This window comes from Diceros bicornis, chromosome 3 (genome assembly GCF_020826845.1).
Source record: "Diceros bicornis minor isolate mBicDic1 chromosome 3, mDicBic1.mat.cur, whole genome shotgun sequence".
NCBI lineage: Eukaryota > Metazoa > Chordata > Mammalia > Perissodactyla > Rhinocerotidae > Diceros > Diceros bicornis.
The window spans coordinates 88,162,844-88,184,180 of record NC_080742.1 but is presented as its reverse complement, the minus strand read 5'-3'; the positions used below and the strand labels follow the sequence as shown (position 1 = coordinate 88,184,180).

Genomic DNA, 21,337 nt, shown 5'->3' with positions numbered 1-21,337 from the left:
GTAAGTTCTGTTCTGTTAAATCTCTTGTAAGTTACTTTTGAAGACCACTGAGGGTGTTTTAAAAGTTTTAGCTAATATTCTTTCGGATTACTTTTTAAATTACTGTCCAGCAACATGGATACTTGTGACTAATGGCTAGCAATATGAATTAAGAAATAAAATAGTCTCTATCTAGTACAGTTTTCAAACATATATCAAGTATTTGGTAATAAATATGTGACTGCAAATTTATGTTTAGCATGTAATGATTTAGCTAAGCAATAAAAGTTCAGAAAACAAAAATAAGCCCAAAAAACCCACCACTGAAAATTCGTTAACAGTTATTGAAGTATGTAAAATGATAGTTATCCTTTCAAATTATTTTCTCCATGTGCCCATATTTTCTGTTGGAAAATGGTCATCTGCAATGAAATAAAGTGAAATGAAGGTAAAGTAAAATGAAAATATGCATTCTGATCCTACTTGAGGATTTCAAATTGAGTTGTTCATAGCCATTGAATTTTGTTATATAATTTAAAAGATAAAAAGTTACTTTATAAAATTTGTTATAGGCCAAAATAGGGAACTGACTAGGAAGGATAAATTTTGCATGCAACTCTTAAGTACAAATGAATAGGGTAAATCGAAAGGTAAAATTAATTAATTTTGAAAGCATTTAGACAAAAAATTTTGAGTAAAATGTAAGTTTGAAAGTTCTGCGTAGTTTAAAAATATGTGTGTATCTTAGTTTAACATTTTATAGTATACAAATGGCTTTCACATGCATAGGTCATTATGTCATTTAATCTTTATAATGTTATGGAGTAGATATTATTTTCTTTTTACAGATAAGGAAACAGGTTTTTAAATGGCTTAAGGCCACACATTTAACAAGTGGCAGCATACATGTGTAACATTTAACAAGTGGCAGCATACATGTGTAACTCAGCATTTCTGACTCTCACCCATTATTCTTTCCCCATAATCACTATGCTACTTATACATTATAAAATTAGAATAAAACGGTACATATGTACTAACACCTAGAACTCCGACTCAAAATCACTTATAGCAAGTAAGTGTAGAACCAAGACTCAAAACCATATCTGGCTCTTAAACCTTCCCACTGTCCTACCCTCTCTGTCTCAAAACTAAGAAATATATCTATAATTTAGATTGTTTACAAGCCTGTGTTCAACCAAAATGCTTATTGCAGCAAGTTATTACCTTATTCAGTAACATTTCCACTTAGCCACTAGACTTGAAACAATCTCAGCCTTTCATATAAGTTAGAATCCAAATCTGTTCAAATCTGAAAGGTTATATTAAAATCTTGTGAAAAGTAAACCATGGCAAAAATAGTAAACATTGAGAGAGAAACAAAGCTTATTCTACTCCCACCCCACTGGTGTCTGCTCTTTCTTCAGTAGGCCAAGCCTGCTGCCTCCTCAGGGCCTTTGTACTTGTTATTTTTCCTTTGGGATACTCATGCTTCAAATATCGGTAGAGCTTCTCTCTTACGTCTCTGTTCAAATGTCACCTTTTACGAAATAAGCCAGACAGAGAAAGACAAACACCGTATGATTTCACTCATATGTGGAAGAGAAACAAATACATAGATAAAAAGAACAGATTAGTGGTTACCAGAGGGGAATGGGGTAGGGGTGGGGCAAAAGTGGTAAAGAGGCACATATATATGGTGATGGATAAAAACGAGACTGTTGAGGGTGACACAGTGCAGTCTGTACAGAACTTATATATAATAATGTACACCTGCAGTTACACAATGTTATAAACCAATATGACCTCAATAAAATAATTTTTTTTAAATGTCGCCTTTTAAAAGAAGCCATCTCTGATCAGTTTATGTAATGAACATGTTCCTACCCCACCCTATCACTCTCTATACCCCTATCCTTTGTGGGGTTTTTTTATTTTTTTTTAAACACCGAACTCCATATGACATATTTGTTTATTGTCTGTCACCCCCACTAGAATACAAGCTGTATGAGAGCAGAGGCTTAGTTTTGTTCATTGTTTTATCCCTAATGTCGAGGACAGGTCCTGGCCTATGATAGGTACTCAATACATATCTGTTAAATGAAAAAATGAAAGAATAGTTACACACAACTGCATAGTATTGATAGGTTTACCTTCCAGAAGAGAGAGAAACCAAATCCTTCTCATATCAAAACCAAGAAATGTCAAGGAAAGGAAAAATAGTCAAACAAGTAATAAAAGAATAACAGAGGGGAAAAGGCTTTTGCTATAAAGAAGCAGCAAAGAATAGTTAAAAATAGTATAAAAATTGTTTTTAGAAACACTGATGGGGCATTGAAGTACCAATATTGATTAAGACAAGAAGTGACAGTAGAGAGGAAAACTATCAAATTGCAATAGTTCTATAGTCTGGGAGATAGTCAGTGAAGAGGCAATATTTTACTGTTGCTTTGACACTTTGGGATCTATAAGTGTAAACCTTTACAGTCTATTTCTCTACTCCTAAATACTTTGCTTACATTTTTAAGTAACTGTCACTATATAGTGAGTATACCTGGCTATGAATGTAGATCATCCCATTAGTTCATCCTAGATTTTAATAGCTGAAAAAGTATTAATTACAAATTTTAAGCTTTCTAGCAGAGTATTTTTTTTATTACCAGCTTAAAGTTAACCAAAGAAGATACAGTTCTTTTTTTTTCCTTTCTGTTGTCTATAAGATGAAAACATGCAACTGGTTAAATGTACCAATACACCTTTAGTTTCTGAGGGCTTTGGCAGATTGAAGATCTTCTTATTAAAATAGCTATATGAGTTTCAGGTTAAGGTGACTGATTTTTGTTCTCCCTTGAAACTCCACTAAAACTACAATAAGGGAATTTTTTTTAAGCATGTACATATAAAAGATGGAGATAACAGAGAGGAAGGAAACAATAGCAACAACATTTTAAAAGCTGTAAGGCAGATGGAGAAGTGATAATGGACTTAGTACACCCAAAAAAGCTAAATCATTAGTTGGCAATGGGGAAATGAAAACCAACTTGATTTATACCACAGAGTCCTCAAAAGTCTCAGGCATTGGCAGTGCCAGGTATCTCCGGAGGAAGAAGGGTACATAAATGAAAAGGCTTGTCTGAAAAGCTTCTCTAAATCCCATCTCCTGCTCTGTGCCCATAGGTGACTCCCCCATTCCTACCCTGGCATCTCTGGACTGGGGACATGGACATGGATACTTGACCAGAAATGGGGATTGAGTGACTGCTTACTGAATGATGAATGGAGAGTTCCCCAGCACTCTCGTTTCATTTGGTTCTCAGAAGGCTAACAGCCAAACCTTCCCTTTCAGGAAGGAGGTTGGAAGAATCTTCTCTGAGGACTCTTACCAGCCAAGAGGAAAGACCCAAAGTTAGTGACATTAGGGATTCCACCTAGATCACTGTACAGGGAAGTTCAAAAACAAAAAGCCCATCTGTATACTCAAAGCTGTCAGACAGCTTTTTAGTCCCCTACTTACTAGTCTGAGTAAGACAAATTATCTCTGGATCACCAGTCATTGAAGGGAATGGCTCTAATGCCAATGAGAGAGACCAAAATAGACACGTTGGGAGTGGAAGGGGTGGGCAAGTAGGAATCGACAAACAGTGCAAGGAGAAGAGATACTCCCGCCAAAAAATATCAATTTCCTCAGAGATGATAGAAGATTTTCTGTCCATGAAACAAGAACAGATGCTTTATAAGGAACATTCAGGTAACAAAAAAATGTTAAAATGTTGATATTTACAGTACACTAGAGATTATATCCTTTGCAATTATTTAAACTTAACTTTTAAATATCTGGTTCCTCCTCCCCAATTCTCCACCATCATTTCACAAAGGACAGAACAAGCTAGACATAGCTGACCAATAAGTCCATAGACTATAAATAGCAGCTTAATAATGTACTTTTGCAAAGCCCTCATTTCAAAATAGTCTGCCCCCTGAATGTTTTCCAGATGCTGTTAAAAGTGGTCTTTTCTGACTACTTTCCAAAATTTATTCTAAAGTCACAGGGTATAAGCAGAATAAGAGCATACTAGCTCACTGTATAAAGTGGTGGGTTTGCAGTTATTCATAAGATAAAACTTTTAGTAATTAGGAAAGTTGAATCATTAGGACTTTCAAATGAGTCACCTTTATTGGATTACAGAATATAAGCAGACATTGGATGGGTGACATTTTTCCTGTGTGGTTCTGTCTTCTTTCCTCAGTAGTAGATCATTTCTGATTTCTAGGTTTACCTGAAGAGAGCAGAACTATTCTAATGGTAGATAATTATACACTCACTCTTTGGAATCAGAGTTCGTGTGGTATGTTTATCATCATCTCACCTGAGAGTCATTGATTCAGCCTAAGGGCCAAGGTATTTTAAGAATATTGTTACTAAAGAAATTTCAGGAATGGTCAATCCATCATGCCATTTCTTTGTAGGACTTTTAATTTCAGTATAATATTTATGGTATAAATTTTAATTTAGCTTTATTATAAAATTTACTGAATGTTAAATCAAGGAGTCACATAGAGAAAGTTGCCTGTTGTTTACTCACAGAAGTGTTATATTCTGAATGTAAGATGATTCAAAATAATTTGCAGTGTAAAAAAAGACAAAATTGTCCCATTTGCAACAACATGGAAATAAGCCAGAAAGAGAAAGACAAACACCACATGATTTCACTCATATGTGGAATATAAACCAACACATGGACAGAGAGAACTGTATGGTGGTTATCAGGGGCAAAGGGAGTGGAGGGTGGACACAAGGGGTGAAGGGAGACATATATATGGTGATTGACAAACAAAAATGTACAACCAAAATTTCACAATGCTATAAACTAGTAAGACGTCAATTAAAAAAAAAATCAATGTCATAAAAAAAATAAATAAAAAATAATTTGTGGTGGGCCAGCCCGGTGGCACAAGCAGTTAAGTGTGCATGCTCTGCTTCGGTGGCCTGGGGTTCGCAGGTTCGGATCCCAGGTGCGTACTGATGCACCGCTTGTCAAGCCATGCTGTGGCGGAGTCCCATATAAAGTAGAGGAAGATGGGCACAGATGTTAGCTCAGGGCCAACCTTCCTCACCAAGAAAAAAAAAAACAAAGAGGATTGGATCCGGTGTTAGCTCAGGGCTGATCTTCCTCACAAAACATAAAAAAAATAAAAAATAATTTGTGGATAAATCCTTACAATTTACTTTTTTTAAAAAATGAAGAGTATGCCTCCTTTACTAAAGCTAATTAAAAGATAGATGAATTGAAGCTGAAAAGATGGTGAACGTGTATTAATGATTGAAAATAATTCTCGTTGGTCAAAGAATATTTAGTTATAGTGAACATGATTTTCCAGTGGATGAAAACAATAATAGGAGGATGCTGATAATCAGAAAAATGCAAACTAAAACAACTTCCATTTTTCACTCACTAGAATTGGCAAAATGCCTAAATTCTGACAAGATCAAGTGTTGGTCACCATTAGAGGAGTTGCTTACTGAGACACTCCTGATGCATCCAACCACCCTGGGGTGTTTTGTAAGTCTCTGTTCAAATGGAAGATGCCTGGTCTACCCCCAAGAAACACCAGCTTTTGTTCCCAGAGCTGTGTATAGGAAGACATGTATTACAGGAAAACATATGAGTGAAAAATTGGAAACATAAATGTCCATCAGTAGAGGACTGGATAAATAAAATACTGGCACGTATGTGCCAGGGAATAGTGTGCAGCAGAAATGAATTATATATGTATCAACATCATCTTTAAAATATAGTGTGAAGTGAGAAGAGCAAGCCGCAGCATGAGACCACTTGAAATTTTAAAAACAAACATTTTTTATATTGGGGTTTTTTTTTTTAAGTCATGTATATATGTATGTAACTCAGTAGCGGTTGTCTCCAGGAATGGCAAAAAGGGGTCGGGATGGGGACAAGTAGAGAAGGGCTTTAGCTAACCTTGGCTCCAGAGTACATTCTCATTGTTTCTGTCTTTTAACAAAAAAGACTCTATAGTTATTGTCTTACTTTCATATCCTTTTGTAAGTGTAAACTTTGAAAAAAGACAGAAGACAAATGTGTAAAAATTTTAACAGGATTGATTATGGTGAGAATATGAGTGATTTCTATGTTAGCCTTTGTTCTTGCAGTTTTTCTTAATTTCAAAACAAAGGTTATTATAGAAATCCATAATCATAGAAAATTCAGAAAGTGTAAACATAAGTAAGTACCAGTAATCCACTGGGAGACAGTTACCATTAATATTTTGATGTGTATTGTGCAGCCTTTCCGAATTCTGTATTTTAATACTATACACAATGGTTCGTTGTTGTTATTTTAAATATGGAATCATACTGGTTTTGCCTCTTTTCGCTCACTCTTATTTTAAGCATCTTTACTGGTCCATAAATATTATGTTCTGACACCAGCTCTGCTACATACTAGTGACTGACTCTCCTTTTTTTATATCAACTATGTCTGTGGATTTTTACATACAGTAATGTATTTAGCAATTATATAGTACTTAATATGTGCCAAACATTGTTCTTTGTACTTTATATATACCACCTCATTTAATCCTCAACAACCCTGTGAAATAGATCCTAAATTATTGTCCCCATTTACTGATGAAGAAACCAGACTTTAGAAAGGTCAAGTAATTTGCCCTAGGACTTTGGCTCTAGAGTATATTCCCTTAACCTTTACACTGTGCTGCTGCTTCAACTTAACAATCCTTTCAACACCTCAGATAGACCCTTAATGTCATAGAGCCCTCCTGCATTCAGTTCCCTGGTTCATTTGCTCTTCCTCTCTCCTAGACACTGTCAGTACCTCCACTATCCTCAAACCTCCAACCTGTCTTCTCCAAGAAGAGTCAGCTGATGACCTTGATTGCTATTTCGTTAAAAAAATTAGAAGCACCCACCACAACATCTACCCACCTACTTACATTCATGCTCAGTTTTTCTGCCTTATCACTAGGAGTAAAAGCTAACCCTTCCATTTTATGCACTGAATCCCATCCCCTTTCTCCTATTCACTGACATCTTTTGAGTAAATCTCCCTTGTTCATCATTAGGTTTTCCTTTTCTGCTGGATTTTCTCCCATTTTACAGCATCTTTCTTATAATGCACATTTGGCAGAATGTTGACAATTGTTGAATCTAGGTGGAGAGCATAGGGTGTTTATTGTACTATTCTTTTAACTTTTCTCTCTGCTTAAAAATTTTTGTAATAAAAAAGTTGTGGAGGTCCCTCCCTTGTTCCTACTTCCCTCTCTAGCCATCACCTCCTTCCTCTTCTTTGATTACAGCAAAAATTCTCAAGAGTTGTTGGAACTCACTCTGTAATTTCTCTCCTCTCCTTTTATTTTAGACCCCACTCCAATCAGGCTTTTGCCCCTGATACTCCACTGATATCTCTCTTAATAAAATAGTTACCATGTTGCTAGATCCAATGGTTAAATTCTCAGTCCTTGATCTGTTTCACATATCAGAAACATATGATGCAGTTGATCACAGCCTTCTTCATGAAACCCATTCTTACTCCCTTGCCACTCAGAATGTGGTCTGAGTAGCATCTGTACCACCTTGGAACTTTTTAGAAGTGCTGAATTTTAGGTATCACTCCAGATCTACTGAATTGGAGTCTACATTTTAACAAGATCCCTAAATTATTCCTGTGCATATTAAAGTTTGAGAAATACTGCTTTAAAGCATATTCTCTTGACTTTCCTTCTACCTACTGTCTGCTCCTTCTGAGCTAGTTCTTCCTCAACTCCTTATCCTCTCTACATATTAGAATACTCCAGGGATTTCCATTCCCTTGGTGATCTTATCTAGTGTCATGGCTTGAAATACCATTTAATTACCATTTCTATGCCAATCTCCAGCCAATTCATTTCCTCTGAACTCCAGACTGTCATATCCAACTGTCTGTTCAGCATCTCCATTTGATTGTCTAATGGACATCTCAAATTTAATATGTGTAATACTGAGGTCCTGATCTTTTTCCTCAAGCCTGCTCTTCCTACATTCTTTTCCTCTCAGTAACTGGCAACCCTGTTCTTTCAGCTCTTGTGTCTAACATTTTCTAGTTATCTTTGAGTCCTCTCTTTTTCTCACACCACACAACCAATCTATTATCAACTCCTGTTGGCTTTGCAACTTATCATCACCTATTCTGCTATCACCCTGATTCAAGCCACCATTATGTCTTACCTGGATTAGTGCCCTGCCTTCACCCTTAGCCACCTTCAATTTATTCTCAACACAGCAGCCAGAGTGGTCCTTTTAAGACTTAGGTCAGATTATGTTGCTCCTCTGCTCCTCCAGTGTCTTCACTTTTCACTTGGAAAGAAAATTAAAGTCCTTGCAATAGGCCTTTCTCAATGTGACCACCGCCACAACTCTCCTTCCCCCACCACCTTTTCTCTTACCTCTCTCAACTCATTTATTGCTCTTCTCTCTCTTGCTCCCTCTGTTCCAAGCCACAGTTTGCCTTCTTGCTGTTCTTAGAACATGGGAAACACATGCCTGCCTTAGGGCTTTGCCCTTGCTAGTCTCTCTGCCTGCTATGTTTTTATCCCATATCTGCATGACTCTCTACCTCCCCTTTGAGTCTTTACTCAAAACGTCCTTTGAAAAGAGGCCCTCCCTGGCCTAAAATTACAACCCCCTGTAACTCAGCATTTCCTGTCCCCCACTTACAGAATACTATATATTCTACTGATACATCTTTTTTATTTCCTGTCTTCTATACTAAAATTTTCTGTCTTCTATACTAAAATGTAAGCACCTCGAGGGTAGGAATTGCTTTATTTCCAAGACTTAGCATAGTTATTGCTTAGTACAAGGTGGGCTTTCAATAAACATGTTAAATTAATGAAAGAAAGAACCCATAAAGGTAAACATTATCGTCTCCATTTTACAGGCTAGGAATCCAAAGTTTAGAGAGATTATGTAATATACCCAAGGTTATATGGCTAGTAAGTGACATAGTTGGAATTCAAAGGTCATATGGCTAGTAAGTGACATAGTTGGAATTCAAACCCAAATCTGTGTGCTCACAACACATGCCCTTCCCACTATGCCTCTCTGGCCGTGTCGTTAAAGTTCTGTGGGTTGTGATTTTTCCATCAGCATAAGTGGAATTATTGCCTCTTTGCTTGCCTTATAAAGAAACACGAAGGTTATGAAACCAAATAATATAAAAAAAATCCTGAAAACTTTAAAATGCTATACATGTACAAGAGAGTGACAGTAATTCTGTGTTTTCTTATAGAAGTTTTGTACTTTTTGCTTTTAGTTTTTAGGTCTTCAGTCCACTTCAAATTGATTTTTGTGTCTGGTATGAGGTAAGGGTTGAAGATTTTTTTTCCCCATATGAATATCCAGTTGTTACAGTAATAGTTGTTGAAATGACTAGCCTTCCCCTATTGAGTTGCCTTTCTCTTATAAATAAACAAATATCATGCTTCTGATTTTATGTATTTGGGCTTGTGAATGTTGGAAATGAACTTAAAGAGAGTAGCAAAGAGGTTTTTGCTATTCCATCAATACCATGATATTCCATGTTTACAACATATTCTCATTTCTTGTCTTCGGGCCAGTGTTCTACTTAGAAGCTATGATGAGAGTATTTTCCAAAGTAGGATTATAGCCTCTCTGATTCAGGTTCCAGCTAGGAAACAAAAAAGACATAGAAATACATTCAAGGACTAGAAGACTCAATATTGTTAAGATGTCAGTTCTTTTCAAATCTATAGATGCATTGCAATTCCAATCAAAATCTCAGCAGGCTTTTTTTTAGAAATTGATAAGTTAATGCTAAAAAGTATATGGAAATGCAATGGCTAGCATAGTCAAGACAATTTTGAAAAAGAAGAACAAAGTTAAAGGACTTCTAGTGTGAGATTTCAAAACTTTCTTTAAAGCCACAGCAATTAAGACAGTGTGATGTTGACATAAGGATAGACATATAAATCAACAAAACAGAATAGAAAGCCTAGGAATATATCCATATGTCTATATCATATATCCACAGTTGGTTGATTTTTTTTTACCAAGATGCCAAGGCAATTCATTGAGAAAGGATAGTTTTTTCAACAAATATCCTGTTGTTCCAGCAACATTGAATGAATGAATAAACAAACCAACCATTAACCCTTACCTGACACAAGACATAAATATTAACTCAAAATAGATCAAAGACCTAAGACTAAAAGCTGAAAATCTAAAACTTTTAGAAGAAATATAGGAGAAAATCTTTGTAGCCTAAAGATGGACAAAGATTTCTTAGGACACAAAAAGTAAGAACTACAAAAGAAAAAATTTATAAATTGGACTTCATCAAAATTCAAAAGTTTTGCTTTCTGAAAGACAATTAAGGAAATGAAAAGACAAGCCACAGACTTGAAGAAAATGTTTGCAAGATACATTATCTGATAAAAGACTTGTATCCAAAGCATATAAAGAACTGTTACAACTCAATAAGAAGACAAACTACCCAGTGAAAAAATGGGCAAAATATTAGAGTACTTTCTTAAAGAAGATATAAGAATGGCAAATAAGCACATGCAAAGATGTTCAGCATCATTAGATGTTAGGAAAAGGCAAATTAAAACTACAAGACACCACTGCACACCCACTAGAATGCCTTTAATCAAAACCAACAACACCAAGTATTGCCAAGGATGCAGAGCAATTAGAACTCTTGTACATTGCTGGTAAGGATCTTAAACGGTACAACCACTTTGGCAGTTTCTTTTAAAGTGATAAATGATTAGTGACTATATAGGAGTAGCAGAATGTCATTCCTTTCAGTCTTGCTCACTTTCCACATTGTCATTATGAAGGGAGTGGGGGGCATCAAAGTAGAAGGGAGACTATAATTTGAAACCATGTTTGGATAAAATCACATCCCGTCGCCACCATCACGCATGCCAGTCCAATCAACTGCTAAATTCTCTGTAGGTGTCTGAAGAGAGATGCAGCTTGCTGCATGAAGTTTGATGAACTTTTTTGAAATTGTGTATAGGTGAAAGAGGACTGAAACTGCCAATGTCTGTGGAGGCCAGTTCTTTGGTTTTAGAAATAGTTGAAAATACAAGAAAATAGCAAACTTAAGTAAGAGATGCTTGGGGCTTTTATAATTAGTCTGTACTGTTAAATCAGGCAAATGGTGTAGCCATAACATTTGAATTTCAGCAAGGCGTTTGAATGATATCTCTCGTGTTATTCTTGAGGATAAATCTGAGAGATATAACATGCCTGGAGAATTTAACTAGGTTCATAGCTGTATAATGATCATACCTGAAGCTATGAAGCTGGAAGGAGATTTTTGTCCGCATTCCTCATTTGAATATGACTAGCATATTTACAGATAACTTAGATGAGATCATTATTGGCATACTGATCTTTTAAAACTTATTTTTTGGTGAAAAATTTTAATACTTTTAATAATTAAAATTTTAATAAGCTGAATTTGTAGGTCATGTCTAAAAAATATGAAATCTTATCCAAGTCCAAAAAGGAAAAGTTTACAAACGAAGGATGGGAAAAATGTTTTGTAGGAGCAATACAAGAACAGCTCTCCAGGGTTGTAATTGAATGTAATTTTAATAGGAGTCAGTAGAGTGACTATGGCTGCCCTAACAATCACAATAATGGCTCATTTAACAAATTTTTTTACCCACCATAAGAAAGATGAAGGTGAGTTTATTGGTGTTTTTTTGTTTTGATTTGATTTCACATATGAGATCATACAATATTTGTCTTGCTCTGTCTGATTTATTTCACTTAACATAATGCCCTCAAGGTCTATCCATGTTGTTGCAAATGGCAGGATTTCCTTTTTATAGCTGAATAATATTTGTGTGTGTGTGTGTCACCTTTTTTTTATCCATTCGTGGACACTTAGGTTGTTTCCATGCCTTGGCTATTGTGAATAATGCAGCAGTGACCATGCAGGTGCAGATATCTCTTTGAGATCCTCATTTAAATTCTTTTGGATATATACCCAGAAGTGGGACTGCTGGATCATATGGTGATTCTATTTTTAATTTTTTGAGGAACCTCCATACTGTTTTCCATAGTGGCTGCACCAATTTATGTTCCCACCAACAGTGTTCAAGGGTTCTCTTTTCTCTACATCCTTACCAACACTTGTTATTTCTTGTATTTTTTATAATAGCCGTTCTAACAAGTGTGAAGTGATATCTCATTGTGGTTTTGATTTGCAGTTCTCTGATGATGAGTGATGTTGAACACCTTTTCATGTACCTATTGGCCATCTGTGTGTGGTCTTTGGAAAAAAATGTCTGTTTTTTTATTGGATTGTTTGGGTGTTTTGCTGATGAGAGTTGTCTGAGTTCTTTATATGTTTTTGGATATCCTTTTATTTTTTATTTTTTTATTTTTTTGGTGAGGAAGATTGTCCCTGAGCTAACATTTGTGCCAGTCTTCCTCTATTTTGTATGGGGGACGCCACCACAGCATGGCTTGATGAGTGGTGTGTAGGGCTGCACCCAGGATCCAAACTCGCCAACCCTGGGCCGCTGAAGCAGAGTGTGTGAACTTAACCACTACGCCACCAGGCCGGCCCCTTGGTATCCCTTTATTAGATATACGATTTGCAAATATTTTCTCCCATTTGGTAAGTTGCCTTTTCATTTTGTTGGTGGTTTCCTTTGCTGTACAGAAGCTTTTTAGTTTGATGTAGTCCCAATTGTTTATTTTTGCTTTTGTTGCCTTTGCTTTTGGTTTCAAATCCAAAAAAATCATCACCAAGACTGATGTCAAGGAGCTTACCACTTATGTTTTCTTCTAGGAGTTTTACAGTTTCAGGTCTCAACGTTCAAGGGGAAGATGAAAATAAGAATTTCACTCTAGTTTGTGTTGATCAGATCAGATCTAGAGTATTGTATTTACTTTGGGGACATCATAGTATGCTCTAAAAAGAGTATTGAAAAGCTGATTCTTGAATAAGAGCTTGAAAGGTAAAGAACAAATTTTACTAGATGATTTCTGAGCTTTAAGATGAAATGATTCTTGTAGGTAGACATTTTTTTCTTCAAGGAAGGAGACTCCCAAGAGAAACTGATCAAGACAATGTGATATTCATTTAGTTTATAGCATATTTTTTCTTTCCTGCTACTTTTATAAACCTGTAAGTTGTCCTTAACATCTTAGAGAGGTTAGAAGGAGGTCCAATTTAATTGTTCTGAATAATGGATAGACTTCTGTATCATCTGTAGCAAAGTAAAATTAATCTATTCTTGTTGCCTTCCCTACATTCAACCCAGTTATGTGTTGTTTGGCATCTTCCATTTATACCTGGTTGGTTCTTAGGAAGTTATGTTTTAGTGTCAGCCTGTATAGAATTATTTAGGGTAGTAATTACTCTGGAACATTATATTATGTAGGGGTTGGGGTATGATACTCATCCCATTTTTCCATCTGGGGACTTTGAGTCCCTTTTCTTTCCAACCTTCTATTGTGTAGACCTGGATTTCTGCTCTTTTGCTGCTTTTTTATAGAGATGTTACAGAAAGAGAATTATTAAATGAGATAAAAGTTAGGAAAGAAGTTTGTAAACAGTAAAGGTTTACACAAGGATAAAGTGGTGTTATTTCGAGTTGCAGCTCTATGCAGCTTTGGCCAATAAAAGATTTATGCTATCCAACTTCTACTAGCGTTCTATCACTAGCTTAGCTCTTGTTAACTATCTAATACTTTCCTGGTCAGAAATTTTCTCCCCTCAACCCTTTAGTTACATTTCTGTCTACTTTATTTTTGCTGTATTTCTTTGTATCAAATTTGTTGAAAAGATTGATACCATCCATCACAAACACCTTTATCTTCTCTTCTTTTTAGTTCACTATGCTTCCATATTTTCATATGTACCACCATTTTGTTGGTTTTAATTTCAAAGGAGACAGAACCTCTTTTCAAAGACCAACACCTTTTCTGTGCACTACATAGCAGATCTCTGACTGAAGCACTGAGCTCCACCAACAATACCATACCATCACCGTATAGCCCCCTTTCTTTCTAATGGAGACAGCGTCTCCCCATCTTGAAAAAACTTTTGATTGAGAGTCGTTTTTGTCCATCTGCTTTTACCTTTCTATGTCACTGCAGAACTTTTTAAGCAAATAAGGCCTTATGACTGACGACATGGTTCCTTTCAATGGAAAAGTGACAGTGCGATGTAGTAGAACAACACTGGGCCTAAAAAATCACGACAACAAGATAATTTTAGATTGTGGTAAATGCTGTGAAGGAGATAAACAGTGTGATGTAAGAGTGTAATTGGAGAAAGGGTTACTTTGTATAAACAATAATTTGAAATCAAAATTTTGTCTGAGAAAAAAAGTTTCCAAATCTTGATCTCTGAGAAGATGAGGAAGTTTAAATGAAGATGAAAAAGCAAATAATCTAAATTATTTGCAAATCTTCCATTTTTAACTGTTCATTACACAATTTTGATTATACCATTTGGATTTTGAAGTGTCATTTTAGGGCAACATTTATTTCCTAATGGTCATTGTCAGATTTCAGAAGTCTCATATATCTCTTCTCTCCAGTATTAAGTGAAGAAAAGTAGCTTTGACTAGGACATTATATGTATCTCATTGTAGTTGATTCAGGAGACATGTATTGAATACTTACCACATGTCAGGCACTTTACTAGGCACTGGGACTAAACAGAAATAAACTAGACACAGCCCTTTCCGTCAATGAACTCAACTAACACAGTTTCTAGCGGTAATGTAGATGATTTGAACTTATCATTGACTTTAAAATAGATTCACTGTGGCCATTATAGAGGAAGTTTGCTCCTCACTAGTTTTAGGCAGGTATTTTAAGTATATATACTACTACCTTTAAAAATAGCTTTAATTTATCAATCAAACTTTCATATTCTAGTGGAGTTTACATTCTAAATAGAAAGTGAACATAGGCCCATGAGAAAATATATGAAAAAAAAAATACATGAATCAAGCTGTATAATAATTACTGCATAACTGAACGGTGAAAGATCACTTTCAGTTGAGTTAGTCATGGGAAAGCTTTGCTCACGAGTTAGAATGTATGTTCAATCTTAAAGGATAAGTGTGAATAGGTGGAGAATAGAATGAAAACTAATTTGGGGGATAGGTGTGGAGGGAGCATTGATTACAGTGGTAGAATTAAATATCAAGGTACATTTAAAGGACGTGAATAAATAGGCTTGACTGGAGTGAAAGGTTTGTATTGGTAAATAGTAAAAGATAAAGCAAAGTCTTTTAATAGAAAATAAGATTTTGGCTATATCATAATAGTAACATGTTCCTATAATTCCAAATTGATTTACAGTCTATTTTATTATTTCTTATGTAAAGGGGTTATCACAATGTACAGTTTACAAATGTATCATGATTCTAAATAAGTCTTTATTTACACTCCTAAATATGTTCTATAGATTTTGAGGGCAGAGTCTTTAGTCCTACTCAGGTTAAAATCATGTTTTGTTTTTCAGTTACTTACACGCCAAGTCAATCATCCACAGAGACCTCAAGAGTAATAGTATCCTTCCTGAAATTTGTCTGCGAAGTTTGAAAACATCCTGACTTTTTCTTCTGCATTTTGTCTTCACATTATGTAAAAACAGTTTCATGCTAAGTTCAATATACTGTAACAAGAATTAATAAATGGGTTTGCATGAGAGTATAATAGAGCAAGGTACTACAACCTGCTTTTGGTTTCTGACCGATTGAGCATTACAAAAAAATCTATCAAGTCTTCATGATAGTAGGACTCTTTTTGATTGCTTGCTCACGTTCTGTCAGCACCATAAAATGGATAGTTTTGTAGCTATCTACTAGTTTGTTTCAGTGCTCTGACCTTGCTCAGCAGTATTTGAGATGTAACTGAAGGCTCTAAGTTATATAACAATGAGGTGAGAAAAACATAATTTTTCTTCTTCCATAAATCCAGATTAAGATCCTATCAGCCAACCATCTTCATTCCAGTGAAGAGCCTTTAGGGCTTTCCCAGCACTGCCAAAAGAATATTTGGGCCTGAGTTACTAAAATCTAAATAAAATTAACTTAGTAAAGCATCTCACCTCATCCTACCACATTTCAAGCCCCCAAAATCTTGTAAGTGGGTCATAGAGGCCAAATAGAACTAGTTATTTTTTAAAACATATTTATTAACTTTAAGAGGAAATATGAAGTACTATACTTTTTTAAAGAATATAATATTATAGAATTACAGAAATTAGATCTCTTATCTAAAATTTTCATAATGTTTGCTCTGATAGGAAAATGAGATCTATTGTTTTCCTTTACTTACTACACCTCAGATATTTTTCTTCATGAAGACCTCACAGTAAAAATAGGTGATTTTGGTCTAGCCACAGTGAAATCTCGATGGAGTGGGTCCCATCAGTTTGAACAGCTGTCTGGATCCATTTTGTGGATGGTAAGAATTAAGGCTGTTTCTCCATTAATTGAATTTTTGGACCCTGAGATGCTGCTGAGTTACTAGAAAGTCACTGAAGGCTTCAACTATAGTATTTTCATAGTCCCCAGTATTGACAAAAATCAATGTTGGGCTTATTTTTTATGTGAAGAGGTTTTGACTTTTTTCTTTATCTTTAAAAAGAATATTAGGAAACCAGTTTCAGTATATTTCATACAGAAATTTTGTATTTTTTAAACACTGTTTAAATTTTATTCAAGATGTGTCTTTAAAAAATTTTGTGTTCAAAATGTTGTGTACCCTGTTTCAAAAAAAAACAAGTATACAATTTAAGCAGGTGTGATCTGCAGCCATTATTAAGATTTTACTAAGAGAACTGCTCCTTTTAAGAGAAAGGAAGGCTATTTCACAATCTTATTTAAGCCTAAATTGGAAAGTTACTTCCTTTAGACTAGAAAACCATATAATTATGGGGCAGCTGGGAAAGAAAAGATAAAAAAGAGAGGTAGATTTTTAACACTGTCAGCCTTGTGCTGCCCTGCATAGTTCGCTCTTTCTCTTTCTTTATTCCTATTTCTGCTTTGTGGAAAAGAAGAAAGAGAAGTTGGATGGAAGAAGAGATGGAAGAGGGAGACTAAAACTTCTGTGCAGTGACTTTGAGCAAACTGTGAAAAAGGCAGTCATAGGAATCGTTCTCTAAGCCAGCAGTTCTCAAAAGGGTCCCTAAGACCCTTTCAGAGGTCCCCAAGGTCATCCCTGTGTGAGACTAGCATTTTCTTCATCTTCTTCAACCTGAACAACACATCATAACAGATTGAATGCAGAAGCAAATACGTGACTCAAGCTGGCTGCTGTTAAACCAGATAGTCAAAAAGAATTGCATCACTATTCTCACTAAACATTTTTTGGTTTTGAAAGTATAGTTACTTTATATTAAAAATGGATGATCTGTGTTAACATTTAATGATTGTTTTCTTATTTAAGTGAATTAATAACTATTTTAACAGTTTCTCAGTTAAGTTTTAATATGATAAATATCCACAGATACAATCCACATAAACAAAAGCTCCTTGGGGACCTCAGTAATTTCTGAGACTGAAAGAGTCCTGAGACCAAAAAATTTAAGAACTGCTGTTTAGAAGTTGAATACAGAATGTCCCAAAACTATTAGTGCAGTTGTAAGCTGTAAATAACTGACTGTGCACTAGGACTTTGGAACACCCTGCAGAAAGGAGAAAAGCTGCAAGGGCTTTCAAAGCCACCTTGGCCTAACTTCCCTGAACTCTCTGTAGCAGTCCCTAAGAAGGGAATTCCAAGGTATAATTCTGAATTGGCCAAGATAAGCCTACGGTTAGATTCAGCTATGATTTCTTGTAATAATAACTGGAATTAGGGTAAATGGCAAGGTGGAAGGAGGGCATTGGACTTAGAGTTAGGAGGTCTGTACTCCAGTGCTATGTTTGCCTCTTAATCTCTTCCAAGTCTCTCCATCTTTAATGTTGGGCTGGATTAATGGATTTCTAACACCTTTTCTATTTCTAAGATTCAGTAATTAGAGTTAGCTAGATTTTTTTCTTTAATATATGTTTAACTGTTTTAATAAATAATTATAAACAAAAGGCTAGTTGATAATTATAATCTGGATCTCAAACACCTCTAAGGCACGTACCTTGTAACAAAGATTGCAGTGTATCCTGAGAGGGGGAAAGCAGATTTTAAGTACTGAAGTTACAAAACCTAAAATTATAAAGAAACAGTTGATACATGTTTTAAAGGTGTGTTTATTTTAAATAGTGTCGGACAGTTAGGCTCAGTCAAGTCTCCAGGTTTGTCCTTTTTCAAAAATTTTAGTTTATACAGTTAGTAGATTATTATGAAGTTTTATATTTTTATCTAATTTCATTTTTGTTGATACCCAAGTAGATGGGTTCATCCTTTATTCCACCAAGCCGAGTTTTAAGGCAAGAGATTAGCAATAGTATACTTAATTGTTGAATAAATCCTTTTGTGTTGATATTGCCTTCAGAAACAAACATGGAACATCCAGAGACTAGGAGAGAAGAGTTTGGTCGGAACTAAGGTTATACATAATTCTCTGAATTATTTACAATAGTCTTCTCAACCTAGTTTTATTTATATCTTAGAGGAGAAAGAAACCTTTGTGAACATTTTTACAAATTGAATCACCAAGTTAATTGAGGATCAGTCATGCATTTCTTATGAGTAGATGACATACAGATTTTTATCAAGCCATCTACTAACAACAGTCAGGTAAAACTAAATTTTAAAAAGACAGTTCTTCAACTGGTTTATTACTCTGTCCCTCACAAAAATTGTGTTCCAGCTTTGAAAATTATGTCTGTATCATAACCAGTCTCTCAATATTCTGGCTTGTTCATTACATCACAGTTGTATGTGGTTTATTTTGTACTGTCTTACTGAAAGCAGTTATCAATAAAATGTATGACAAAAGCAAGTAGATACACTCTTTTCCTTCATCTCCCATCCTTTCACTCTCATCAGGTTCTCCCACTCATCTTCCATCAGTGGTTCTCAACCTTGGTTGGACATTAAAACCATCTGGGGAACTATAAAACTAGCAATGCTTGGATCCCATCCCCAGATTCTGATGTTATATAATTGGTCTGGAATGTAGTCTGGACAGTAAGAGGCCAAAAGCTGCACAGGTGATTCTGATTTGCAGTTGAGGCTGAGTGCCATTATTGCCTGCCAGGTGAGAGAGTCTGACCTGCCTTACCCTGACCAATAACCAGAAATCTTGTTCCAGGTCTTTGAGCCATTTTTGCAGTTAGTTCTGGTTTTGGTATAAAATTAATATTTTCTCAAAGTTTTTATTAATACCCTGCAATTTCTCTAATTCCTTCCAAATGAAACAATAGAGAACATGCAAGGTGAAAGAACTCTTTTAAGCTAATATTTAACCAACCATTTATTGCATTTCATGTAAACAGCCAATAAGAAATCTAGTTGTAGAATACAGTGATTGAAATGTGTAAAAATTTAGCAAATATGATTTGGTCTATATCTTTGTCCAAGAAGCAGCAGCCGAAAGAGTCTTTATACCATCTTCTAAGTCTACCTGCTGACTATTGCTTTTGTTAATGGCATGTTTATACTGCTTTTGGAGGTAGGAAAGGGATTTGCGTTTATCAGTCTTGAAATTTTACCATTATTGTCTAAGGTGCCCTGAGATGAGGAGAATCATTTGTATCAATGGGAAAACTTGAGTTCTAACTCAATTACATAGTGGTTTTGTTACTCCTAGACATCTTATAACCCCAGGTCTAGTATTTCTTTGCTGAATCAGAAATGGAAAGTGGGAACTGATTCTTGATAGGGTAAGTCATGGGAAGAATTAAATGACAATGACAGTATCTTGTGCAGAAAGACGATGGCTGATCAAATTATAAAATCTTAGTAATGCATGTGGAATCTCAGCTAATAACTTCCTCTTTCAGTTTATGGAGCATCTTTTTTTCTTTATCTTTCTTAATCAGTTTTATTTCTTTGACCATTAATAAGAGAATTGATTACATATTGGGTTATTTAATGATAAAAGCATTGCTCTGGGAATTATAATTGTTTGGTTTTCAGTCTTTATTCAGTTGAAGTGAAGAATAAACAAGAATATTTTTCTTTTTATGTTCTAACAGGCACCAGAAGTAATCAGAATGCAAGATAAAAACCCGTATAGCTTTCAATCAGATGTATATGCATTTGGGATTGTTCTGTATGAATTGATGACTGGACAGTTACCTTATTCAAACATCAACAACAGGGACCAGGTAAACATTTACCATCTCTTGGGGTTTATTTTACTATTTGTATAAAGGTTCCAATTCATTATAGATAAGAAGTGTTGAGTCCTAGGTAAGCATGAAGAATAGATCTCTTGATCTTTGTTACCAGTTTTAGAAACCTTTTGTATGCTTTTGGCAGTAATAGCAGCATGTAAGGCCTTTCCTTGAAATAGCCTTCTTAGGTGTTGTAAAGGAGTGAAATTCCTGATCTTATGACTAGAAACTAGAGGTACCGCAATGGACATACCTCATGTCTCTTGACCATAGCACAGTTAGAAGATTAAGCTCTGCAGCCATAGCATCTGGGCTTTATACCACAGATTGTGCTTTCTGAACAGGTACTCAGCTGTGAACTTCTTTATATCAAATTCTTTTAAAATTATTAAAGTTTCTCCATATTTAAAAAATTTTTAAGACTAGGTAGATAGAAGGACTGTTACATCATGCTTTCATTTTTCTATAATGAGAATTCTAGTAGGAAGGAATTTTTTACTTCTCTCTTCCTAAATTCCTGTTCTCTGTCCCTTACCTTCCAAAAACAATGTAGCCTCATGCAGCTCTTTTCCTTTTCTATCCCAGACACATTCAGTTCACCTAGGCTTTTAACACTGGCCAAGGAAAATGAATTGTCTTTACTGAAATTACCTTGTCTACCTCAGCATTAAAAAAGAATGTGAGTGCATGTGTGTGCTCGCGCATGTGTAGAGAGAGAGAGATTGCAGCAGTTCCTCTGTTAATATATTAGAGAACAATAGTTGACAATATAAACTGTGATTAAGTAATATTTACTCTTTATTCTGTGGTTTGCATCAGAATCACCTGGGTAGTTTGTTAAAAAATGGAAGTGCTGGAGCAGATTCTGATTCAATGGGGTGGGGTCCAAGTACTTGCGTTTTTTGTAAGTTTCCCAGGTGATTCTGATACACACCAAAGTTGAGAATCACCAATCTAAAGAATAAAAAAAAGAATGTGAACGTTTTATGTGTTTCATGATAACTGCCCAATCTAATGAAATGGTAGTTTTTGTGTATAAATATGTTACTTCATT

General features: G+C 35.2%; 1 protein-coding gene across 6 annotated transcripts in view; it reads left to right on the top strand.

Annotated features, from left to right (window-relative positions):
* The window catches only part of BRAF (B-Raf proto-oncogene, serine/threonine kinase), a 141,826-nt gene that overhangs the window by 104,618 nt on the left and 15,871 nt on the right, over window positions 1–21,337 (top strand). For all 6 annotated transcript variants that reach the window (XR_009216842.1, XM_058531517.1, XM_058531503.1 and 3 more), the window contains 3 exons: window positions 15,522–15,568; window positions 16,350–16,468; window positions 20,143–20,274. Coding sequence is in view for 5 of the 6 variants with exons in the window: in XM_058531517.1 (XP_058387500.1) it covers window positions 15,522–15,568; window positions 16,350–16,468; window positions 20,143–20,274 (298 nt within the window). In the remaining variant the exon portion in view is untranslated. The remainder of the gene's footprint in view (window positions 1–15,521; window positions 15,569–16,349; window positions 16,469–20,142; window positions 20,275–21,337) is intronic.